This window comes from Vombatus ursinus, unplaced genomic scaffold (genome assembly GCF_900497805.2).
Source record: "Vombatus ursinus unplaced genomic scaffold, bare-nosed wombat genome assembly UNPS02005659.1, whole genome shotgun sequence".
NCBI lineage: Eukaryota > Metazoa > Chordata > Mammalia > Diprotodontia > Vombatidae > Vombatus > Vombatus ursinus.
The window spans coordinates 946739-974295 of record NW_020945437.1 but is presented as its reverse complement, the minus strand read 5'-3'; the positions used below and the strand labels follow the sequence as shown (position 1 = coordinate 974295).

General features: G+C 36.3%; 1 protein-coding gene across 3 annotated transcripts in view; it reads left to right on the top strand.

Annotated features, from left to right (window-relative positions):
* FNDC3A (fibronectin type III domain containing 3A) overlaps positions 1-27557 on the top strand; it is a 203532-nt gene that overhangs the window by 80889 nt on the left and 95086 nt on the right. For 2 of the 3 annotated variants that reach the window (XM_027848140.1, XM_027848141.1), the window contains exon 3: positions 8158-8233. The exons of the other annotated variant lie outside the window; for it this stretch is intronic. In XM_027848140.1, coding sequence (XP_027703941.1) covers positions 8158-8233 — 76 coding nt within the window. The remainder of the gene's footprint in view (positions 1-8157; positions 8234-27557) is intronic. 3 annotated transcript variants of the gene reach the window in all.

Here is a 27557-nt window from a genome sequence, read left to right as displayed (position 1 = left end):
CTAAAAGATATCGTAGACAATGAAGTAATATCAATACTAAACATATCTGTACCAAGTGGTGTAGCATCCAAATTCTTTAAGAAATGAAGTCAGTTATAGGTACATGACCAAACAAGAAACAGAGAATATTATGAAATGTAAAATAGATAATTTTGATTTTATTACATTAAAAGGCTTCTGCACAAACAAAACCAATGCAACCAAGATTTGAAGGAAAGCAGAAAGCTAGAAAACAATATTTATAACAAGTGTCTCTGATAAAGGCCTGTTTCTCAGATACATAGAGAACTGAGTCAAATTTATAAGAATACAAGCCATTCCCCAGTTGATGAATGGTCAAAGGATATGAACAGGCAACTTTCAGATAAAAAAATCAAAGCTATCTATGGGTATATGAAGAAGTGCTCTCAATCACTTTTGATTAGAGAAACGCAAATTAAAACAACTCTGAGGTACTACCTCACACATATCAGATTGGCTAATATGACAAAAAAAAGAAAATGATAAATGTTGGAGATGATGTGGGAAAATTGGAACACTAGTGCATTGTTGATAGAGTTGTGAACTAATCCAGCTATTCTGGAGGGAAATTTGGAACTGTGCACAAATGGCTATAAAACTGTGTATACCCTTTGATCCAGTAATACTGCTACTAGGTCTATAGTGTATCCCAAAAACCATAAAAGGGGGGGTAGAAGACTTATGTGTGCAAAAATATTTATAACACCCCTTTTCCTGATGGCAAAATGTTGGAAATTGAGGGGACATTCATCAACTGGGGAATGACTGAACAAGCTGTGGTATGTGAATATAAAGGAATACTATTGTACAATAAGAAATGAGGAGCAGGCAGATTTCAGAAAAACCTGGAAAGACTTGTATGAACTGATGTGAAGTGAAATGAGCAGAACCAGGAAAACATTGTACACAGTAACAGCAGCATTGTGTTCAGTAACACAATGATCTAAGACAAATACAAAGGACTTACAAAGAAAAATACTGTCCACATCCAGATAAAGAACTGATGGACTCTGAACACAGATTAGAGTATACTTTTTTCACTTTATTCTTTCTGTGTTTTTTTTCCTTATCACGTTTCTTCTTTTACAACTATAGCATTGAAATATGTTTTACATATTGTATAACAATGCACATGTATAACCTATGTCAAATTTGCTTACTCTTTTTGGAAGAAGAGAGGGAGGAGGGAGAAAAATTTGGAGCTCAAAATCTTGTAAAAATGAATACTAAAAGTTATTTTGACACGTAAGTGGGAAAAAAATACTGTTTTGTTTTTTTTTTTTAAATCTACTCTGCTAACCACTTCGGTTTTGTGGGAGAATTTGTTGCATTCACATTCACGGTTATAATTACTAATTGTATTTCCCTCCATCCTGTTTTCCCCGTTTATACTTTTCTCTCTCCTTTCACCCTGTCCCTCCTCACCAATGTTCTGCTTCTGACCACCACCTCCCTCAATTTGCCCTCCTTTCTGTCATTCCCCCCTCCCTTTTCTTTCCCCTTTCCCCTCCTTCTCTATAAGGTAAGATAAATTTCCAAATCCAACTGAGGGTATTATTTCCTCTTTGAAACAAATCCAATGAGAGTAGGGTTCAAACAATGAATCTCTCCTCCCTGTTTTCCCTCTACTGTAATTGGTCTTTTGCACCTCTTCTTGTGATGTAATTTGCTCTATTTAGCCCCTCCCTTTGTTCTTCTCCCAGAACATGCCTTTTTTTAACCCCTTAATTTTTTATGTCATCCCATCAAAGTCAACTTAAAATCATACCCTCTACATATACTCCTTATAGCTTCCCTAATAGAGATACAGTTATCAAGAGTTACAAGTATCATCTTTCCATATAATGGTGTAAACAGTTTAACTTCATTGAATAACATGTTTGTTTTTTCTTTCCAGTTTACCTTTTTATGCTTCTCCTGAGTCTTATATTTGAAGATTGAATTTTCTGTTCAGCTCTGATTTTTTCATCAGGAAAGTTTGAAAGTCTCCGTTTCATTGAATGTCTGTCTTTTCCTCTGAAAGATTATGCTCAGTTTTGCGGAGTAGTTGATTCTTCATTGTAATTCAAGCTCCCTTAATCATGACTGTGGCTCCCTGATATTTGAATTGGTTCTTTCTGGCTGTTTGCAGTATTTTCTCCTTGACTTTATAATTCTGAAATTTGCCTACAATATTCCTTGGAGCTTTCATTTTGGGATCTCTTTCAGGAGGTGATCAGTGGATTCTTTCTGTTACTATTTTACCCTCTGGTTCTAGGATATCAGGGCAGTTTTCTTTGATAATTTCTTGAAAGATGCTGTCTGCGTTCTTTTGTGTTGTTTTGTTTTGTTTTGTTTTGTTTTATCATGCCTTTCAGGTAGTCCATTCGTTCTTAAATTAGCTCTTCTGCATCTATTTTCCAGGTCAGTTGTTTTTCTGATGAAGTTTATATTTTCTTCTATTTTTTTATTCTTTTGATTTGTTTGACTGATTCTTGATGTTCCAAAGAGTCATTAGTTTCCACTTGTGCAATTCTCATTTTTAAGGGATTATTTTCTTCAGTTAGCTTTTGTACCTCCCCAATTCTATTTTTTAAGGAGTTGTTGTCTTCAGTGAATTTTTTCCCCCATTTGGCCAGTTCTATCTTTTTAAAGAATTGTGTTCTTCAGTCAGTTTGTGTCCTCCTTTTTCCATGCTGTTGAACTTTCCTTGCATAACTCTCATTTCTTTTCGCAATTTTTCTTCTACCTATTTTATTTGATTTTTAAAATCTTTTTTGAGTTCCTCCAAGAAGGCTTTTTGGGCTTGAGACCAATTCATATTCCCCTTTGAGGTTTTGCATGTAGGCACTTTGACATTGTTGTCCTGTTCTGAGTTTGTGTTTTGATCTTCCCTCTCGCCATAGTACCTTTCTATGGTCAGGACTCTCTTCTGTTTTTTTACTTATTTTTCAGCCTATTTCATGACTTAAAGTTGAGTTTTGCTTCTGAGGCACTGTCCCAAGCTTCTTATGTGGAGGCCAGAGGCCTAGTAGCTGGCTTTTTGCATTGGGGCCTCAGAGACTGGTGGCTTGCCCACTCTGATGGGGTGGCTCAACTTAGTCATATCTGTACTGCCAGGGGTTTCAGGGCTGGCAGTTTGCCTTTTGCACTGAGGCTGGAGGCCTCACAATTGGGCTGCTGAACCAGGACAGGGTCTTTGGTTGCTGATCTGTGCTGTGACTAAGAGCGTCTCGCTGGCTTGCCAAAACACCACCTACACTGGGCTGTGCTCCCCTTTTACCCAAGTAAGACAGACCTTTTCTGAAGTCCTTTTAAGTTATCTTAAGCTGGAAATTTTTTTCACTCCATCTTTTTGTAGGTTCTGTCACTCTAGAATCTGGTTAGAGGCTTGATTTAACTTTGTTTCTGAGGGAAACTGGGGAGAGCTCAGGAAACTTATGGGTTTTCCCTGCCATCTTTAGATTCTGAATTTTTATTTTTAACAAATTGGTTCAAAACCCGTTAAGATTGTTGCTTGGAAGATAACTGAATAGGTTAGGAAATTCAGTTTAAGTCTGTAGGTAATGCATTTTTTAATAGTGACACTTGTTTTGGAAAACAAAAGATTAGTTTTTAAATGTCCTGCTAATTATCGTGACTTAATACTATTATTAGCTAGTATTTTTATACACTATAATATGGTAAGATTCATCGTTAATGATTATGCACATAAGTACATATTTCAAATATTGATAATTTTGTCATGTCTTATAAGTATTACTGATATAAAGCTTCATCTAAGTGTAGTGTCAGTTTTGCCATTTTCTTGTTTGCTTGTGCTCAGATTATTAGTATTAATTTGTTATCCATGATATTTTGCAGGAATCTCTTTAAGCAACTTGACTTTTGTGGAGTCTTCTAAGTCCACTTAACTAGCCACAAATAAACTACAGTATATCACAATAGTCTGAAAACTATGTAGAGTTACTACTAAACAAACCCCTTTGATCAAAGGAGTGAAATGTCCCCTTTTTCCTAAGGATATCTTGCATACTCTATGTGTCCCATGACCATCTGTTATGTAGAGTATGAGTGAGTATGTTAAATATAAGCAAAGCTTAATTTTTTTTATTTTTTAAAATAAGTATAAAAAGAAGTTCATACACATGCACACACACACTTCCAATTGATCATCTTGCACACCCTGTTTTTGCAGTCCATTCTTTTAGAGTACACTCATTTTTTAAAGTATGACACGAAGGTGGTAGGGGCAGCTAGGTGGCGTAGTGGATGGAGTACTGGCCCTGAAGTCAGGAGGACCTGAGTTCAAATCTGGCCTCAGACCAAACACTTGACACTTACAGGCTGTGTGACCCTGGGCAAGTCACTTAACCCCAATTGCCTAACCAAAAAAAAAAAAAGGTGGTAGATGATAGTATAACCTCATAAACAATGAAAAGTTATGGAAGGAAAAACAAAGTTTACAGGAAGCTTGAGAACCAACTCAGATCATTCTAAGAGCATTTATAAATTAAACTGAAGGGACAATGACAAATATGACATAAAATGAAACTTTTGTTAGCATTCTACATCAATCAGTTTCATTGTCAGTAACAATGGAACCATATATTTGTACTGACACCTCTATGTGTTGTACATAGAAAGTGGAAAAGGTATTTAAAAAGATAAAATTGGGAAGACCTCCTGTACTTAACTAAGTATTTAAAAAAAGATCCATTTTGATGACATTTAGGAATCAGTTTTAAAGAGTGGGGAGGGGGGGAAACCAGAGAGTATATTATTTTTTAAAACCTATGAAGAAGACATCACTAACCAGTGTGTCTAATTTCTCATCTCTGTAAAATTTCTCCAAGAATGGGTCTACAAATGTGGCAAGAGCATACTTAATGGAAATATGTAAAGGAAACAGAATTTTGTAGGAAAGTGACTAAAAGGTATGGAGAATATATGATCCTGATGTTTAATGATTAGCATAAAAAGCATTTTACGTGACAGACTAAAACTAGCATTAAAGACTTTCCAACAGGTGTTCTCTCTCCGGCTCACTCCCTGATCATATGTATGTGTTCGTATACCTATGTATGTCCATAAACATATACACATGCATATTCTACAATATTTCTTCATATAATCAAAGAGATAATTTTATTACAAAATCTTCTGGTTATTAATAATCAAGCAAGGCATTAATTAGGGAGGCATCCTTACCTCAAGGTATTAATCACTGTCATGGAAGATTTCCTAGGCAGAAATCAAATGGAAAAAAATTCACCATAGAGGGAGATAGGTATTCAAGGTGTCCTGATTGTAAATCAACAGGATGATCAACTTTTAGAGTTGGAAGAATGCTTAATATAATGCACATCAGACTTTTTCAGTGAGATCACAGACTTCTAGAAGAGATAAACTAGATGGCAGTCAACATAGCAAAAACCAAACAGATAAAGTCTGTAAGTTGCACATATTTAGAACATGTGGCTTGGTAGTTACTACATTTAGTTTATACTTTTCTTGTGTAGATATTGGAGAGGACAGTGAACTATTCAGAAATTAATAGGGAGGAGATAGTGGGCTGGATTAAATTTGGCTGAATTGACTGAACACTTTCTGACTTTTAAAAATACTAATATTCTGATATACAGTGACTGGTGTTGTGATCCTGGGCAAGTCATTTAACTCAATGAGTCAACTCCCAAACACTTTAGCAACTCTCTTAAGTTTATAAGTTGACGTGAAGGTGCCAACATATATTGTTCCTCATCAGGAGCTTCCTAAAGATCATAGTTCCAGTCTCTATCTGCTATTCTTTTGGTGGTGCCATATGGCTGTCTATTATACAACACCATGATTTCTGAAAAACTCAAATTGTGAATGACCCAAAGGCTCAGGTAGAGATAGATGATAGCCAAAAAAGTAATGTAGATAATATCATCAAATAAATGCATGATCAGAAAATGATGTTAACTGGATATGTAATAATAATAGCTGGTATAACATTTTTTTTATTTTAAAAAATGCTTTACTTATATTAATCTCATTTGATTTTCATGATAATCTTGGGAGGTAAGTACAATTAAATCATTACAGATGAAAAAAAAATAGACGCTGAGAGTTGTTAAGGGGCCTGCTGAGGTCACTTGGCTAATAAGATCTGAGACTAGATTTGCACTTAAGTCTTCATAGCTCTGTATCTGGCATTCAATCCACTACAGATATTAGAAGGAAAGCCTGATTTCTGTGCACATCCAAAAAATGTCAAAAAAATCTAGAGGAAGGCTTTCAGTGGGGTGGATGGAACATTTATTTATGGTTTGAGGAGATGCCCAAGAATTGCACAGTATGAGAAGGTGTAGTTGGATTGCAACGTATGTTGTTGGCCGCAGGAGTACCTTGTCAATGAGACTGAAGGATCTATGAAGCATTAGGTTAGGCACGTTCCATAATTAATGCCATTTGAGTGATAACACAAGGAAAAGCCCAAATACAAAAATGGATGTGTTATGTTTTCTTTTGTCTGGAATACAGAATATGTGTTAGATTAGTAGGAAACTAAGTTTGATAGTATATGACCAACTTATAGAGCAAGTTGAGCTGAAAGTGTATAGTGCTTTTTGTTAACATTCTAAGAAAAGGCCTAACAGAAAGAACTGAAATTCTTAGCTAAAATCAGGTCTTATGTTAACAACTGCAGTTTAGTCATTCAACAACTCTTCATTTAAGGTCCATATTTGGTGTGAGGGTGGAGATAACATAGATGATTTCTGTCCTCATAGGCACCTAGTTCATATGGCTAATATTAAGCTGAAATTAACAGGATTCTAGGATTTAGAATTAGAATTAGAACTGACAGATAGAAGAACCAAGATAAGCTATTCCTATAAAATGATTACACATTTATGAAAGTTGCCTCCATTTCAATATAGGAGGCAGCCAGATGACGTAGTAGATAAGGGTGCTGGTCATGGAGTCAGGCAGATCTGAGTTAAAATCCCGACATAGATGCTATCTAGCTGTGTGACCAGGGGAGTCACTTAACTTGTTTGCCTTAATCCACTGGAGAGGGAAATGGCAATCCACTCCAGCATCTGTGCCAAGAAAATCTCATGGTGTCAGGCATGACTGAACAACTGAACAACAACAAATTTCATTAGCCTCATTTCAACCAATAACTCAAGCACAAGTAGTGCTTACTATATGCTAAATACTGTACCAAGTGCTGGGGATAGAAGTACAATAAATGAAGCAGACCTTGTTCATGAGTAGCTTATGTTCTAGCCAGACTGGACTAGTTGTTCCCTGACCTAACCTGCTATGACCTGCTTTTGCGCTTTCACATAAGTCTTTCTCCAAACCTGAATTTCATTCCCTCCTCATCTATGTCTCTTTAAATTCTTTTTCCATCAGGTGTTGCCTCTAATGCCATTTTGTCGATGAAGTTTTCCCTAATTCCCCCTTAGCTCAAAGTGCTTTCTCTCCCCTCATTTACTTAGACTATTTTATATACTTTGCCTCCATCACACTGTGCTTCATATTATGCTTCTCTGAATATTGTAGTGCATTGCATATAGCACATAGTGCTTAACAGATGTTAATGGAATGAAATGGTTTTTTAATATACAATAATTCATGAATGTACTAAACATGAATTAGCCATCAGTTATTGTAATGTGTCAATTGTATTGTGCAGTTAAGATGTGTATATTTATCACCATACTAAATAGTGCCCAATTGCTTTTGTCTCTTCCTTTTGCTGTCAGCTGTCCCTTTTCACAAATGTAAGTATATTGCTTCTCTTAATCCATTTCCTTATAGTATAGCCAATTGTCTGAGTGAGGGCTTGTTGTAAAGTACATGAGTTTTATAATTACTGTCTGTTAGCTTTCTTTTTTGTTTACTTTTGCATTCTTGACTATGTTTTGAGTAGTTAATGTTGCTGAAAGTCAATTTTTAAAATAAATCAGATGTTGGTGTACTTTTAACAGACTTGGATTGCCTGAATTACTAGTGTGTATGTTTCCTCTTGTCACCCATGTCAGAATACTTCATAGGGAGAAATGCATCTTCTTATAGCTGGAAAACAGCACATTTTAAAATGTTTCTCTTCTGTCATTGTTTTAGTTAATACTTTTCCCCCCCTCCCCCACTTATTTTAAGGTTATTCTGGTGCAAGTTAACCCAGGGGAAGCATTTACAATAAGAAGAGAAGATGGACACATTCAGTGCATTACAGGTAAGATTGGTAATTCTGAGACAGAAATACCATTTAGTCCAAATATAGACCACCCTACTTAAATTAAGAGCTGTTTGAAAACTGATGGGGAAGTATGGATGGGGAAGAGAAGAGAGAACAGAAGGAGATACATACACATGTGTGTGTTATATAAAATATGTAGGTATATAGTGAAAATCATACAAAATTACTATTTTGAAATACTTAACTGAGAGTTTTTAATGTGTCTTTCATTTCAAATAAAGCTGTCTTTCATTTTTTGTCACTACTACCTGTATCACTATTTTTATATGATTTTTGTTCCACTTGATCTTCCTATAATATGTCATTTTCATTATCATCCATTGCATTTAAAAGGCGACATAGCTTTGGATAATAGATTCAGGCACTGTTCTTTCCAGTGAAGTTTAAATCTAGCTACTAAGCCATCTACCAAAGAGTTTTAATTTTTCTACCTGTTAACGGGAGCAAGACCTTCCATCAAAAGCTTTAGGAGTACTAACAGCACAATTTATTTTTCATTCAAGCATTATATAAACCAGAATTGGAAAAATTGTGAGACCTGTGTTTGGAACAATATACTAGGCAGTAATATGCTCTAGAGCAGGAGTTCTTAGCCTGATGCTTATGGATAGATTTCAAGGAGTCTTTCAGCTTGCATGAGGAAAAAAAATTTAACTTGTTGCAGTTTAGCATTTTCTTCAATTACAGATATAGGCAATAAACCACAGTTGTATTAGCAGTACATATAACTATTACCAATAGAAATCATAGATATTTTTATATCATATTACAGTTGTTAGAGATATCTCAAAATAGTATTTATAGTTATCACTACTTAGAAATTGCTATAGTTATTAGACCTGTCAGTAGATCACATATAGTTACAATATTCCCAACTCCATACTGTATTTCTATATAATATGTTTTTGTAATCCTATGTATTTTATTTTATGCATTTGAAAACATTATTCTTAGAAGGAATCCATAGCCTTCATCAGATTGCCAGTGGAGTCCATGACACAAAAGATATTTAATTGAAGTTTTTAAATCAGCCCACAAAAGCATGGTTAGTCCATCACATACCATACTAATAATACGGAAGAACCTAATCACACTATATTAACAGTTTTTCGATAGGGAAATGTTCTCAATATTTCAACAAGAACAAACTTTTCAAATCCCATCTTAATCCAGAGTGATTTCTCTACCTTTTCCTAATTGCAAGACACTGAGAATGCATACTCCTTTAGTTCCTTGAGGGCAAGAATTGTTACACTTTTTTTTTATAGTTTATATATATATACTATCATGTAAAAAATATTTCCAAGTTAGTTGCAGTTGTTAAAGAAGAAAGAATAACGTAAGTGAAGAAAAAATATGCTTCAATCTGCATTCAGAGTCCACCAGTTCTTTATCTGGATGTGGATAGCATTTTCCTTTGTGAGTCCTTTGTAATTGTCTTGGATCATTGTGTTACTGAGAACAGTTGAGTCTCTCATAGTTGATCATCACACAGTATTACTGATACTGTTGTCACACTTTTTTGTACTTGTGTTTACAGTGTTTAACACAGTCCTTGGAAAATAGTGTCAGGAGTCTGCACGTCAGGATGGGAAACTGGAGATATTAGTGATGGAAATTAGGCATAGAAAGTAAAGAGTTTATGGGGCCAGAGGCTTCAACTAGTGTAAACTCCAGGAACACTTCTTTGTTTGATACAGCTCCCTAGCTGCCCACTTCTTTTCTTCCTTGAATCCTGTATGTTGACCTTCTTTCTTCACTGTCCACTGCCGCCAGCTGTTGCGTTTTACCAGTGTGTCTTTCTTTCTCTGGACCACTGAAGAACAGTAAATGGTATTACTGCATTAAAAACAGAACCTGTCCTAAAGGAGTTTTAAGTCTAATGAGAGAGATAATATATAAATAACTAGGTATTTATAAGATATAGAGAGAACACTTGGGAGATAATCTTAGAGGAAGGCATTAAGAACTCTATCTCCCATGCCTGGAATGTTCTTTCTCTTCTTCGTCTCTGCCTCTTAGCTCCCCTAGCTTCCTTCAGCAATCAGAGCAAATGTCATCTTTTACAGGAGGTCCTCTCACTCCCATGCGGGACTTTAATGCCTTTCCTTCCAAAATTACATTTTATATTCTCTCTCTCTCTTTCTCTCTGTCTATCTCTGTCTCTCATAGGGAAGCTAGGTGGTGCAATGGATAGAGCACTGGGCTTGGAATCAGAAAGACTCATCTTCATGAGTTCAAATCCAGCCTCAGACACTAGCTGTGTGACCCTGGGCAAATCACTTTAATCCTGTTTGCCTTAGTTTACTCATCTGTAAAATGATCTGGAGAAGGAAATGGCAAACCACTCCAAAGTGGTTTGCAAAGAAAACCCCAAAAGGGATCATGAAGAATCAGACACGACTGAAACCACTGAACGACAAAATCTCTTGTATATACCTCTTTCTGTGCATGTTGTCTCCTCCATTAGACTGTATGCTCCTTTTGGGCAGACAGTTTGCTTTTTCATTATACTACCAACATTTAGCACAGTGCTTAATAAGTGTTTGATGATTGATTGATAAAAGGGAATATAATTTTAAAGATCATATTATAGATTATTCTTTCTAGCACCTTACGTCAATATATTACGTAGTTTTATTTTTGTGCATATATTTACAATACCTCCTCCACTTGATTATCTTCCCTTTCAGTGTTACTGAAGTGCAAAGAAAGACAGACTTCTATGTCATTAATTACAATTTATAAACAGCAGCTTTCATGATGAAGAATGAAGTTGTAGAAAAGTTGTGTGAATATCAACATGAGATTTTTCCAACAATGTTTACCACCTCAGACCTTAAATGTACTATGTGTAGAAGTGGTCTTGACAATTGATGAGGTGAAGTTGGAAAGAATGGCTAGATTTGACCAAGTACATAGATGAATTCAGTCCTGGCAATGACAGTTTTAAATGCATTCATGGATTGATTCTCAGTATATTTCAAAAAAGAGAAGATTCCTAAAGAATAGGAGGAAAAAAGTATACTCATTGCTTTTTTTTTTTTTAAGGGTACCTAAGATAACATAATAAGCTACTGATCTATATAGGATAATAGTTCGCTTCTCAAGGCGTTTTGTAAACCTTGAAACGTTATGTAAACATGAGTTATACCTGTTATTTCATCCTTCTAAAATTTTTATGAGAATGGTCTATCCATACATCTAGAGCATACTTGATGAAAACAGGAGAAAAGAATAGACAGACTTTTCAGATGGTATTTTGCAACGATTCACAGTCTGGTCACATTGAGAGTTATAAAGAATTTAATATTTTGTTGTGTTTTATTTACGTTGATGGTAGTACACTTTACCCATTAGAGAAAGGACATATATCCCCTTAAATATCCGTAAGTAATCTACTAAATTAAAGAAGGTTGTTGAGCTTGCCATTACTTCATAGTTAATTTTTTGGGGGGTGATGGTAGAGGGGAGAAGAGCAAATAAACACGTTATTCACTTTTCTGATATATAGATAGAAAAATTAAAAAAAAATAAATCACTGCTTTAAAATGTATAATAGCTTATTTCTGAAAATGAAATATCTAAATTACAGGAAACTTTATGGCATTTATAATAAAGAAGAATAATATACTTTATTATAAAAATTATATTCCAAAGCCGATTTTAATATGTGACCTCTGAGGTCCCTTACAGCTTCAGACTGTACATGCTGTGATCTTATAATTATCCTACAGTGCATTAAATCAAATTGACCTACTTCAAACCAAAATAATTTTTTAAAATTTGATTTCATGACTATAGTGTTAGGTGCTAGAATTCAGGGGATGATTTAAAATAGGGTAAAGGCATTAGACCAAGGTTGTTCTTATCATTGAAATGAAGTCTCTCCTGAAAGATAACTTTCTTATAAAGGATCAAGTAATTAATCAGATTCAAAGCTAGAGGTTATAGATTTGTACAAGTAGTAGCATATCAGATATAAACACCTAAATGCATGGTTAATCGAGTAGGAAAGAGCAAATACTTAATCATGTTATAAACTTGTTTCTTACTCTAGGTCTAGGTTTCTACCTTAAAAGTTTTACGTCTTTCTACTCTATGTATGAATCTTAAGCTCTAGCTAACTTATTATTCACTGTACTTTTAATATGCTCTTGCATGTTTCCCAATTTTCCTGTTAACGTAGATGTATGCCTTTGATCATGTGTTCTGCTGTATATCTAAATTCCACCTTCAAGAACCAGTTTATATTCCTGCTCTTTCCTTGACCACCTGATCCTGAAGTGATCTCTACCTTCTTAGAACTCCTATATAAATGGTTATAAGCTCTACAGTAAGTAGACTTAAGAAATTATAATCTCATCAATGTGAATATTTCTTCTAATAGTGCAGATCAAAACTCTTCTATCTTTCATCCTATGGGCCTCTTGGCCATGTCCTCTTTTAAATCTTCTACCGAGATTCTACTCACTGTACTGGGGCATTCCTCCATATATTTGGACATTGAATGGATACCATTGGAAGCTGTATTTTTAAGTCTGGTTTAATGACCTTATAATTGTTTTAATTATGCTCACCTAGTGAGATGTGAAGTGTTCTGATAGCATGTTGAGGTGTCAAGTACAGAGAGATGTGCTGTGCGAATTACTATAATCTTTTTGATTGTCTCCAGCACAGTGACATGCACATAGTAGGTATCCAATAACAGTTTTTTGAAGAAAACATGAAGAACTATGCTGTCTTCATAGAAATCTTTTATGTATTAAAGACTGTACTATTAAGCTTGATTTTTTTTTTTTCGGGAGAAGTTCAGAGCAGGCAGGAAGAGAAGCAGTGCTAGGTGGTACAGAGCACTAGACCTGGGTTTGCATCCAACCTCAGTCACTAGTTGTGTGACCCTGGGCACGTTTCTTAACCACTTGGCCTCAGTTTCCTTATCTGTAAAACGGGGATAACTTGTGAGGATATTTGTAAAATGTTTTGCAAACTTTAAAGTGCTGTATAAATGCTATCATTGTTGTCATCATTAGTATTAATATTATTACCTAGAGTGTTTCTGAGAGTAAGAAGGGACTTTCAAATAAAATAAATGGTTATCAGTTAGTGTTTGAGTGAACAATGTTGGAAGATCTGGTTGGGACAATGAAAGACAATGAAACTTACCATTTGAATATGTATACATTCAGCATGTATTCATCTGATGGATAATTTTGAAAATATAGGATGAAGGGAAGAAAAGAAAGATTAAGGAAATAGGAATATTTCCTGAAAGTCTTCCTGGTGCCTGACTTGGGCCCCATCCTCAGACCCTTTTCCAGAATAATGCATTATGTCTTATTCACATTTGAATTCTGCACAATGTTTAGAGATGATAATTTAATCCATGAGAGCCAATTGAGATCACCAAGCAAAATAGTATAGAGGGAAAAGAGAAGAAGAGGGGGCAGCTAGATGGTGCAGTGGATTAAGCTCCAGCCTTGGAGTCAGGAGGACCTGAGTTGTGACCTCAGACACTTGACACTTGCTAGCTGTGTGACCCTGGGCAAGTCACTTAACCCCAATTGCCTCACCAAAAAGCAAAAAAGAAAGAAAAGAGAAGAGGTCTCAGGATAGAGCCTAGGAAACCACCCACAATTAAGTAGACATGACCTTGATTTAGAGCCAGCAAAGGAAACTAAGAAAGAATGTTCCGTCAGGCAGGGGAATCAGGAGAGCTCCTAGTTCAGCTCTCTAAGGCCAAACAAAGTAAATCTGAAATTACTCTTTCATACGACAACCTTTCAAATACTTTCAGGCACATATCAGCATATAGCAACCCTCTGCCACCCCCCTCCCCATGTCATTTCTTCTGCAGGCTAAACATCCCCAGTTTTCCAACAAGGTATTACACTGCTTTGAGGATGTGGCTGTAAGAAGTTCTGTATAACAAAGGTGTCAAACACTCAGATGGTAACACCCCCCCCGTTTATCCAAGCCAGATTAAAATGTGCAAAATAGATAAAAATACAACATTTGTGGTTGTTGTTCAGTCATTTCAGTCATGTCTGATTCTTCATGAACCGCCATTTGGGGTTTTCTTGGCAAGGATACTGGAGTAGTTTGCCATTTCCTTATCCAGCTCGTTTTATAGATGAGAAAACTGAGGCAAACATGGTGAAGTGACTTGCCCAGGGTCACACAGCTACTAAGTTTCTGAGTCTAGATTTGAACTCAGGTCTTCCTAACTCCAGACCTGGGGCTGTATCCACTTTGCCACCTAGCTACCCACAGTAGAATATAGACAATGTTAATATGTGGTTTTCTAAGTTGATATCTTGCCAAAGAGATCCTTGTGTAAGGTTAAATGTCCCCATTTCTATTTGAGTTTGGCATCACTGTTCTATAACACATATTCATAAGTCTCATCTCCATGTAACGAATAATGCCCTTTATAAGTTGATCTTTAATGTGAGGTCATTAGCCAGACAGAGATTTAAGAAGAGAGTGAGCAGAAAGGAAGTGGAGGCACCAATTGTGTATAGCCTTATCATGGGAGGAAAGATATAGGTGGGTAACTTGTGGCCTCAGGGCCACATGTGGCCTTCTAGGTTCTTGGATGTGGTCTTTTGACTGAATCCAAATTTTACAGAGCAAATCCTTTTATTAAGGGAATTTGTGCTGTGAAGTTTGGATTCAGTCAAAGAGCCACACTTTGGAACCTAGAGGGCCACACGTGACCTTGAGGCCACAGGTTCCCTACCACTGAATAGGATAATAACCAATGCGGATGGATCAAGAAAGAGTTTTTTGAAGCTGGGAGAGAGGACATGAGCATGTTTGTAGGAAGTAAGGAAGCATCCAGTGAAGGAGAGAAGTTGAAGATTAGTGGTAGGGAGGGACTGATAGAGAGGATAATCTGCCAAAGAAGGCAGGATGAAATGGCATTATTTATATATGTAGAGAAATTTGCCTTGTCAAGGAAAAGGCCTGCCCCTTCTTGTGATACAGAAGTGAAGAAGGAGATAGTAGAAGAAGGCATCTGAATGATGTAAGATGAGGAGGGGAGAAGAGGAAGATCTCAGTAGATAGCCTTTTTTTTTTTTCAGTGAACTATGACACAAGCCTTTTTTTTAAGCTCCAAATGTCCTTTATTGAATGTAATTTTATCACATTATGGTATAAAATGGTATATCTAATATTTCTGCTTTTCTGTATTTGTTTGTAAGGTTGTTAATGCCCTGGTACATGGTCAGTTTTTGTGAAGGTGCCATGCATGTTTCAGAATAGGCATATTCCTTTCTAGTCCTATTTAATATTCTACAAAGGTCTATCATATGTAACTTTTCTAAATTCTATTCATCTCTTTAACTCCTTTTTTATTTATGTTATGGTTAGATTTATCTAGGTCTGAGAGGAGTAGACCCCACTACTATTGTTTTACTGTCCATTTCCTCATGTAACTCATTTAAATTTTCCTTCAAGAATTTAGACGCCCAGGGGTAGCTAGGTGGCGCAGTGGATAGAACACTGGCCTTGGAGTCAGGAGAACCTGAGTTCAAATGTGGCCTCAGACACATATAAAACTTACTAGCTGTGTGACTGTGGGCAAGTCACTTAACCCCGATTGCCTCACCCCCCTCCCCTTACCTCCTTCTCTGACTCTTCACCCTTCCCTTTTTCTCCCCCTCCCTCCCCTCCTCTTCCCTCTATCTTCCCCTTCCTCCTTCATCCCCATCCTTCCCTCCATCCTTTTTCCTTCCTCCCTTCCCCGGCCTAGACAGTGCTGTGGTGGAGACAGCCGAGGAGGCCACAGAGCTCGCCCAAGGCAGACACCACAGGGCTGTGCCAGGACATGTTCTCCAGAATGGCCATGTACCTAACAGGCAAGCTGACAGCCACCAACCAAGACTATAAACTTCTGGAAAATATGAACAAATCTACCTTGAAGTATCCAGAAATAAAGATATTGCAGTAAACATACATAGAAACCTAAAGGACTTAAACCAGAAATATGCAGCACTTCAGCCTTATCTGGATCAGATCACTTTAATTGAGGAGCAAGTAGCAGGTCTTGAACAGGCAGCTTACAAGTTGGATGCATATTCAAAGAAAATAGAAGCAAAGTGCAAGAAGTTAGAGAGTGATGAAAGAATTCTTTAGCATAAAAACTTTAACTAGAAGAATGTTTCATAAGAGCTGAAATAAGTGGGATGAAACTTATCACTATGCTTCATTTCCTAAAAGGAAGCGGTACTGTTCATCCAAGGAAAATCCCAGCCCCCACCTCTGGTTGGATGTGTCAGTGGCCACCCCTTGGTGTTTCCTAAACCATAGCCCCTGGAACCTCATCTTATCGTGTGCTTCGTTGTGTGCCCTGGAGCAAGGCTCAGAAATCAGGATCAAACCCATCTAGAGCAGACACAGAGGAGAGTCTCTTGTCTCCCAATCTCCTTCCTTCTACTCTCTTGGCTCCACCTTGGACTCTGTTATGAATATACCCTCCGCCTCCTTCATAACCTGTCCTTAAACTTAAATAATAAATGCCGACTTATGACCCTCAAAAAAAATTTAATTAGATGCCATGCCATTTGGTACATGTATTTTCAGTATCGTTATTAATTCCTAATTTATGGTACCTTTTAGCAAAATATATTTCTCCAGTTATCTCTTATAATTATGTCTATTTGTTTTTGCTTTGTCTGGATGCAAGCCTCTTAGTTGAGAGATTGGGAGCAGGGGGAGCTATAAGATGTTTCAGGAGAGAAGAAGAGGTTTGAAAAAGTCAGTGTCATAAGTGTGAGAGTGTATCTAAATTAGGGAGGTTCAGAAGAATTGCCTTGCTGCAGTGAGAGCCCAGTTGGGATTATGGCACATACTTTTGTAGTAAATTCATTCAACACAGTTTCATGATGGTGAGAAAGCTCTGCGATTTTCTTAGTATGGCAAAATTGGCAGTAGGATAAAGAAGCAAGGGATTCACAAGAAAAGGAGAGTGTAGAGTTGAACTGGTGCACCCAGGGGACAACATGGAGAAACAAGAGGCTCTCCTTGATAACTCTTCTCTTTTTCTATACTTCTTTCAAGTCACATTGAAAGTCTGAAATATCATTTTTAAGAGAAGCTTTTCCTCATCTCCCCTCACTCTGTTGATTTTTCTGATTATCTCCAATTTATCCTGCAAATATCTTGTTTTTACATAGTTGATTTCATGTTGTCTCCCATTAGCATGTAAACTCCTTAGAGCAGAGACTGTCTTTTCCCTTTCTTTGTATCCTTATTGCTTAGCACAGTGTCAGGCATGTAGAAGACATCTAATAGATGTTTATTGACTGAGTGAATAGATTGAATCCAGAAGCAGATCCAGCTATCTGCTGTTAAACTGACATTTCTTTTTTTAAAATGTCAATGCCACTCTTATCAAGTTTTTTTTAATAGTTACTTTTCAATAAAAATGTTATTTATCTTAACATGTAATGGGTTTATTGTCATTTTAAATGAGTTAATAGTTTAAAGTTTTATTGTTTTTAATTTCTACTGTGTTAAATATTGAAAGGTTATCTACTTAAACAAAAATTTTTGTGGGGCCTCAATAAGTTTTAACAGTGCAAAGGAGTCCTGAGACTAAAAATTTTGAGAACCAATGTCTCTCTCTCTTTTTTTTTTTTTGTAAATAGCATTTTATTTTTTCCAATTACATGGAAAGATAGTTTTCAGCGTTCATTTTTGTAAGATTTTAAGTTCAAAATTTTTCTCACTCCCTTCCCTTCCCCCTCCCAAAGATGGCAAGCAATCTGATATAGGTTATATATGTGCAATCATGGAAACATTTCTGCATTAGTCATATTATGAAAGAAGAAACAGGACAAAAGGGAAAAGCCACACACACACATGAAAGTGAAAATGTATGCTTCAATCTGCATTCAGACTCAATAGTTTTTTCTCTGGATGTGGGTAGCAGTTTCCATCATGAGTCTTTTGGAATTGTCTTAGATCATTGTATTGCTGAGAAGAGCTAAGTCAGTCATAGTTGATCATCGCACAGTGTTACTGGTACTGTGTATGATGTTCTGGTCCTACTCACTTCGCTCAGCATCAATTCATTTAAGTCTTTCCAGGTTTTTCTGAAATCTACCTGCTCATCGTTTCTTATGGCACGATACTACTCTATTACATTCATATACCACAACTTGTTCAGCCGTTCCCCAATTGATGGGCATCCCCTCAATTTCCAATTCTTTGCCACCACAGAAAGACCTGCTATAAATATTATTGTACATGTAGGTCCTTTTCCCTTAGACTATCCTTAATATATGAGAAGCATTATTTATCTTTGTGTGTGTATGTGCATGTGTGCATGCGTGTGCACAGAAGAGAAGCCTCTTGTTCTGTTGTCAGGGAGTCCTGTTGTTGACCTCAGAACTATGCTGCTCAAAAATTTAGGTTGGCCATATTTTGTAATTAGATGTCAGGTGAAGTGAAACTACTTACCTTTTCAGATTTCTTCTTGCTAAGATGAAAACATCAATTATATTAAAGAAATTCAGAAAGCTAGTTTTGAGTTATGTAAGTAGATTCTGTTTGTGGAGTTGAATTATAATAGATCATCCGTTTATATATTCAGCCTGTTATTGGCTAAATGAATGAAGATGACTCATTGTAAATACATTTTGCAGTAGTTCCATGTTGAAGCTAAAGACTTAAATATTATTTCTCAGAGATTGTATTATATGTAGTTCTTTTAGGAAAACTATACATAATCATAACAAACTGAAAATATATACAAATTAGAACAAGTCATTAGTACTTCACTTTAAAATAGATAAAATATCAGTGCTATCAAGTTATTAAAGAGTAGACAATCTAAGCTCAGTCAGGTGTCTTGTTTTTGTTTTTGTTTTTGTTTTTGTTTTGTTTGTTTGTTTTTGTTGAAAGCCAAAATCTTGATAGGTAGTATTTGCCAATGAAGTATAGAAAAATACTCCTTTAAATTTTTTTTGAAAGATTTGAAAGAAAATTCATTTCATAAGCACAAAAATATTGGCCTAAAATTTGCTTTGCATATTTTATGTGTTTTCCTAAACCTATTTCATTCTGATATTTTTCTTGGTTAATGCCCAGAAAATTTTAAGATCCGTGTCTACCTTTACAAGGCACTTTAAAACTTTGTCTTATTGATGAATTACATAAATTTACCCCAGGTATCTTCCTATCTCTTTAAACAGCTATGTCTTTTTTGAGAAGTGGCTAGCACTCTGCGTGTTTTCACAGGGAAGCAAGGTCGTCTCCCTGCTTCCCTGACTACACTGATTTTAAGTAATTTCAAGCTCTTTTTGTTTTGATACTTATTTCCACATCATTCATTATAAAGTAGATTTAGTGGGGAGAATGTTTATTGGCATTTTATTTGTGATCTGAACTCTTCCCACTCCAGCCCACCTTTTACACAATAGCCTAATTATAGAATTTGAGGATTGGAAGGGACCTCACATAATTGATGTTCTTGTTCAGATCTGCTCATATTATATTTCCCCTTGGCAAATCTTAGGTAGGTTCCCTTTGTTTCTAGAATAAAGTGCAAGATCTTCAGCCTAGAATTTAAAGACATCCAAAATGTGGCTTCCATCTGCCCTTCCAGTCTTACTTCATATTACTCCCCTTCACATGCTACAAAAATACCTAAGTGTTCCCCATCCTCAAAGAAACCCTCTATTGATAATATCTGTTCTCCCTTTTGTGCCTAAACTCCTTGAGAAGGCCATCTTCAAGTGGTACCTCTACTTCCTCTTTTTGCCTACCTCATCTGTCAACCTAAATTACCCTGCAAAGTTAGCAAAATTCTCTGACTTGCCATAGCTAATGGCCATTTCTCCAACTCTTATCCTTCTCGACCTCTCTACAACTTTTGACATTGTTGCTCAACCTGTTCTTGATACTCTGTTCTCTTTATGTTTCCTGACACTGCCTTATCTTAATTCTCCTCCTACTTTTCTGAGCATTCCTTCTCATTTTACATTGCTGGATCTTTATCCAGGTCATGTCCACTGATGGCCTCTGTCCTGAAACCTCTTCTCTTTTTCCTCTATGCTAGTTTGCTCCCATGGATTCAATTATTGTCTTTATGCTGATGATTTTATTTTTTATTAATTTGTTTTTATTAATTTTAATTTTAATTTCAATTTCATTGCTACCTTCATGACTTCTCTTCTGTATGTCCCTTTCTCTCTTTTATCCTACCACTACCTGGGTGCAGAACACCTGGATAATTGCAGTAGCCTTCTTGTTGATCTTCCTATCACAAATCTCTCCCAGATGCAGTCTCCTCCACTCAACTGTCAAAATGATATTCTTTTTTTAATAGTTTATTTTTAGTTTTCAACATTCACTTCCATAAGATTTTGATTTTATTTGATTTAATTTTAATTCTTTCCTTCCCCCAACCATTGAGAAAGCAGTATAATATTCATTACACATATGAAGTCATGCAAAACATTTCTGCATTAGTAATGTTCCAGGAGATTAAAAAAAAAAATAGAAAGAATGTATGCTTCCAACTGCACTTTGAGCCTAACCATTCTCTGTCTGGAAATAGATAACAGTTTTCATCAAGAATTCTTTGGAATCATTGATCAGAGTTACCAAGTCTTTTAGAGTTGGTTATCTTCACCATATTGATATCACTGTTTAAATTCTTCTGGTTCTGCTCATTGCACTTTGTATCAGTTCATAGAAGTCTTCCCAGGTTTTTATGGAACCATCCCCTTCATTATTTCTTACAGCTTAATAACATACCATCACATTTATATGCCATAATTTGTTCAGCCATTCCCCAATTGATGAGCATCCCTTCAGTTTCCAATTCTTTGTCACCACAAAAAAGAAGTTTATGTTAATGATTTTCAAATCAACTTTTCCTACCCTAACCTGTAGACTCACATTTCCAACTGCCTATTAGACATCTTGAACTGTATGCCCTATAGACATTTTAAACAACATGTTCAAAATGAAACTTGCTCTTTTTCCCCCAAACTCTTCACCTCTTCTGAACTTCCATGTTACTGTTGAGGGTACCACTATCCTCCCAATTACTCAGCCTTCCAGCCTTCCAACCTAGGTGGCACCCTCAACTCCTTATTCTCTCTCCCCTCACTTCCTATATCTGAACAGTTGCTAAGTCTTGTCATTGCTACCTTCATAACTTCTCTCCTGTATGTCCCTTTCTCTCTTTTATCCTACCACTACCTGGGTGCAGAACACCTGGATAATTGCAGTAGCCTCCTTGTTGATCTTCCTATCACAAATCTCTCCCAGATGCAGTCTCCTCCACTCAACTGTCAAAATGATATTCTTTTTTTAGTAGTTTATTTTTAGTTTTCAACATTCACTTCCATAAGATTTTGAGTTTTACATTTTCTCTCCCTACCTTTCCTACTCCCTCCCCAAGACGGCATGCAATCTGATATAGGCTCTACTTACACATTTATATTAAATATATTTTTACATTAGTCATGATGTAAAGAAAAATTAGAACTAATGGCTGGAACCACAAGATCAAAATGATGTTCTTAAAGTACTGGCTTAACCACGTCATATTCCTATTCAAATAAACTTTAGTGGCTCCCTTTCCTTTGATACCTAAGATCAAATGTATAATCATCTGTTTGCCATTCAAAGCCCTTCATAATCTGGCCCTCTTCTACCTGTTCAGTCTTCTTATACCTCCTTATTGTTCCTCTCATAAGACATTCCATCTCCTGACTGGTCATTTTCACTGGCTGCCCTCTATGCCTTCTCTCTGGAATTATTTCCAATTTATCCTGTACATATCTTATTTGTACATAATTATTTGCATGTTATTGCTTTTATTAGAATGTGTACTTCTTAAGGACAGAGATTGTTTTTTGCCTTTAATTGCATCCCTCATGCTTAACACAATGTCTGGCATGTAGTAGATGCGAAAGTAGTACTTCTTGACTGATGATTGGTGCTTTGGTCCACCTGTGATTTAATTGGTAAAATCTCTCCAAATGCAAATCAGAAACTTTCTGTGGATTCCTATCAATATGAAAAATCTACCCAGTACCCTGGTGACTTCTCTTATTCCTTTAGTATCTTGAGGGTAATAAGGTATTTCTTTGGCATTTTCATCTCATTCTCATTATGTGACCATTCACCTTTTACGTGCTTATACATTCCCTTGAAATAATATCTTTTATGCTTCAGTGGCACAAGAAAAGTACTTTTTGCTTTTTTTCCCCTCTTCTTCAGGTCCCCACTATGTTTAATTCTGTCTGTGATCCAAAAAAATTTTCCCCCAGAAACTTATTCATGATTAATAACATTAATAATATCAGTGATGTAGCTAATGGTTACAGTGATTAGACTACTAAACAAGAGTCAAACTATGTTTTAATGTGAATTTTAAACTTTTTAAAAAAATATTCGTACCTCTAAAGGCCTTAAAAGCACCCAGAACCTGCAGTTGACGTGTTTTTCCCAAGCATCAGCATCCAAGTTAAGGTTTTTAAAGTATATTTTATTAAGATAGCTTGTTCTCACATCACCCACATTCCCAGTATTTACCTCTTCCTGCCTTTCTCAGAAAGTAATTCCTTATAAGAAAGAATAAAAAGAGGAAGAGAAAATTATGCAAAACTAACCTACATATCAATTAGTTCTGACTGTATTCTATACCCATAGTCCCTCATCTCTGCAAAGAAGCAAGGTGAAGTGCTATTATTTCACAGTATTCACTTTTGATTTTTTGTTCTTATTGTTATTTCCATTTACATTGTTGTCATTGTATATATTCTTTTCCTGGTTCCATTTAATTTACTTTGTATCAATTTATGTAAGTCTCTCCATACTTCATTGTATTATTCGTATTCATCATACCTTAAAGCATAATAATTTATTAAGTTCACATACCACACCTTGTTTAGCCATTTCCTAATCGATAGGCATCTACTTAGTTTCCAGGTCTTTACTGTTACAGAAAGTATTTCTGTAACTGGTGTATTCAAGGCCTTAACTTTTAGTACTGAACTTATTGGGGCATATTCTGAGTAATGAAATCCTTTGGGTCATAAGGTATGGATATGATAGTCACTGTCTTCCTGTTGTTCTAAATTACTTTCCGTAATGGTTGGACTAATTCCCATCTCTACCACCAATGCATTAGTATGCCTATCTTTCTGCAAATGCGCTGACATTCACTCTTCTCAACTTCGATCACCATTGACTGTCCTCATCTTTTCTGTTTTAGGGTATGAGTTAAAACCTCAGATTTGTTTTGAATTTCATTTCTCTTCTTAGTGATTTGGAGCATTCTATCATATGGTTGTTAATAATAAATAATTAAATGGCACTTTAGTTTTGAAAAAATGTCATCTCATTTGATGCTCAGCACAACCTTGGGAGATAGATGCTATTATTGTCCCCATTTTATTCATAAGGAAGTGGAGGTGTGGGAGGTTAAATGACTTACCCAAGTTACACATGTGTTTGAGTCTGGATTTGAATTCAGATCTTCCTTACTCCATGTCCAAAACTCTATCCACTTAGCCACCCTACTGGCCTAGTTTATATTTATTTTGAGAACTGTTTGTTCATATCCGTTGACTCTCTGTTGGGGAATGATTTTTTTATCTTAAGTATTTCTGTTAATTGCTTGTCATCTTGGAGAGGGGATAGGAAGGAGGAACGGAGAAAAAATTTGAAACTCAAAATCTTATAAAAAATGAATGTTGAGGGGCAGCTAGGTGGCGCAGTGGATAGAGCACCGGCCCTGAATTCAGGAGGGCCTAAGTTCAAATCCAGCCTCAGACCAAACACTTGACACGTACTAGCTGTGTGACCTTGGGCAAGTCACTTATCCCCAATTGCCTTACCAGAAAAAAAAAATGAATGTTGAAAACTGTCTTTACATGTAATTGGAAAAAGTAAAATGCTATTTAAAAAAATTAAGTATTTTGGTTAGTTATGTGTATGTAGCAAAATTTTTAAACACTGTACTATTTTTTCTGGTTTTCTTTTAATTGCTAGTATTGTAACATTATTTTCTATGTCATGAACTAAATAAATAAAGTTTTATGGGTTAACTTTACTAGCATTTCTAAAACTATTTCTATGGGAAAATGTATTCCAGGTTCCAAACAGGTAACTTTAAAATAAACTTTTATGTTATAACTTGATTGTAAAACAATAAACCAATTTAAAAATAGTCATGCTTTTCATTTTCTTCTTCTACTTTTACTAAGACTTTTCCTACCATCCCTATCTTGTTTCTTTTCCCTCAATATACCACTTTATTTACCACTATCCACAGATTCCCTAGAATGATTCTGTAAGTCTTTATAGCATTTGAAGCTGGAAGAAGGTACCTTAGACGACGATGAGGATCAGATTGATGATAATGATGGTCATTGCTAGCATTCATATAGCACTTTAAGGTTTTCAAAGCACTTTACCTCTTATCTCATTTGGTCCTCACTAAAGCCCTAGGAAATTGGTGCTATTATTATCCCCTTTTTACAGATGAGAAAGCAAAGGCTGAGAGAATTACTTGCCCAGGATCAGACAATTTGTAAGATAGGATATAAACAAACAATTCTCAGATGCTACTAAGACTCACTAACTCTATGCAAGTCATATAACCTCTCTCTGTCTCAGTTTCTTCATTTGTAAAATGGGGGTAATAATTGCATTACTCCACAGAATTGTTATGAAGATCAAATGAGAAAGCATTTGTAAAGTGGTGTGTAAATTTAAAGTGCTATTTAAGTAATAGCTAGTATTATTATTATTAGTGTCTGAGGCAGGATTTGAACTCAGGTTTTCCTGACTCTTAAGTCTAGTACCTTCTCCACTGAACTAACTAGCTCCCAACTAGATAACATCTCATTCATTATGTTGTTCCCTCCATCCCCCTTCACTTTACAGATGAGAAAACTGAGGCTTAGAGGATGACTTACGCAAAGTGGAAAGTAAGAATCAGTTGATCCTCTGACTCAAAGCCTGATGTTCTTTCCACTGTACCAGTTCTTCCTATTCCCTTTCTCCTTCCTTATACCCATTGGGACTTCTCTCCCTTAATCGTTCTAGTTACCTCTTCTTTCCTTTAATTGCTATAATGCACCTAAGGGGGTGGGGGGACCCAGGTTCCTCACCTTTGTTCCTTCCTTTCTGCCGAGCTGACCAGAAGATTTCAGAGGAATTCTGCTTTGCTACTCCTAGGTCTCTTTCCACCCCCTTTCCACTACCCTCAAATCCCTTGTTTTTACGTACCTCTTTCTTTGTGATCAGTTTCTTTGTTTAGTAATCAGTGTAATGTTTCTGGGATTAAGAAGAGGGTATGATCCATAGCTATTTTTTGCCCCAGGACAGTCTTGATTTAGAGAAAAAAAATAGTATACTCTTAAAAAGATTTGTAGAAAATAGAATTCTTAGATCATGTTATCCAGTAGTATTTGGAGCTAGACCAGTAACAGAGTACTGTATACTTGCTTAAAATTCAATTTTTAAAAAAATTAAGTACCCACTGTATGCAAGGTACTTCTGTGCTAGGAATACATGGCTTTAAAATGACAGTATTTGCTTTAAAGAATCTAGTTGGAAGAAAATTAGTTATAATACAAGTTGGAACTTGATAAGTACATAGGAGTAACTAGACCAGAGTGGTACAAGATATTGGGAGCTGAAAGGGCAATCATTTTATGACTGGTAGATCAAGAAAATTATTCTGAAGGAGGTGGTACCTTAGCCTGGAATATTAAAACAGTTATAAATATGGGGAAAATTTGTTGAAGGGAGTCTGGTGTATGGCAGGCACAGATGCATGGAAATAGGAAAGGGTAGAATTAGACAGTAGAAAAGGCTTTCCGGTTTACCTGAAATGTTGACTACATTCTGAGAGTAGTGGTGAATCAGGTTGAATCTTGTTTCTAAAGAACTTTCATGGTAAGCTGAGAATTGACATATAGTATCACCTAGCAACAGCCAAGAAACTTCACCCAGTGCATGATCTGAGGTTCATACTATCCTAGATAGAGAGCATCTTTTCAAGGAGCTTCTAGGGAACAGGTAGCTTGTGAGATGTGATGCCCCAGGTAGCTTGTCAGATGTGAAGCTAGAAATAAACCTGGTGCAACTGAGTGAGCTTTTGCAGATAATGGAAGGCTGTGAGGACTGTACTTATTATTTACCTTAAGTAATGTGACCAATGGATTGTATATTTAAGACCTAGAGCATCTTACTGAATCTGGATGGAACAGATTTTGAGTGTCTTCTTGAGATGCTTTGACAAAATTCACAGGACTCTGGCACTGAGATCTTGAAGTTCAGAAAAGGCTGAGAGAGTGAGGGAGCCAATCCTTGGTCTGAAGGCAACTGTGTAGGCGCCGCAACTTGGGAACAGCTCAGCAAGATCCATAGCAATTTGCTTAGTATTGTGGTTTGTAATTTGGTAGACACCTATCTACTGTGCTGTCAGTATTGCCCATGAGCCCAGAAATGAGTGTCAACAATGAGTTAGAAGAGCCTAACCCCTGCCTTTATGAAATTGGGAGCCTACAGGATAAGAATTCCTGTTTGTTAGGGTTGACATTTTTGGTCCCAGTAGGAGGCACAGCTTTTAGGAATCTGTCATGCCTGATGATGCTGACCAGGTAATTCAGGGCCAAGGATTACACCAGTTGTAATAGTTGAAGCACAAACTTAAATACTGTATAGCTGGCAACAGCTGATAAGGAATTTCCCTCCAGGTAGATTATCTCAGGCACAGGATGGGGAGCTGTCCAGAGAGGATAGAAGAGCTATAAGTGGCCTCCTGTGAGGAGTGGAAAGAACCTTAATTTCATTTCTGGCTGCCTCAACCACCCATAGTTATTGAACTCATCTTGCAGACAATTGAAGGCCATAGGAACTGTACTCATTAATGTTCTTCTTTTGCAGTTGCTTCATAATATCCTTAAGACCTAGTGTGTTCTATTGAATTAGAATAGAACACGTTTTGAGTCTGGGCTAGAGACAGCCTTGGATGCCGTGCTAAGAAGTTTGTATTTTTTCCCATGGGAGTTGAGGAGTCATTGAAGGTTTTGGAGCAAGAAAATGTACTAGCAACAAACATCTATGTAGGACTTTAAGGTTTACAAAGTCTTTTTCACGTCTTATTTCACTGTCAAACCTGTGCATTTGAAAAATTAATTAGCAGGAGTGTAAAAGATACATTGGAAAGGTGGCAAGACTGAAGAGAAGAAGGCTACTTTAAAGCTTTTTCTTTTTTATTCTTTTTTTGGGGGGCGGGGTGGAGAGGTAGTAGGGT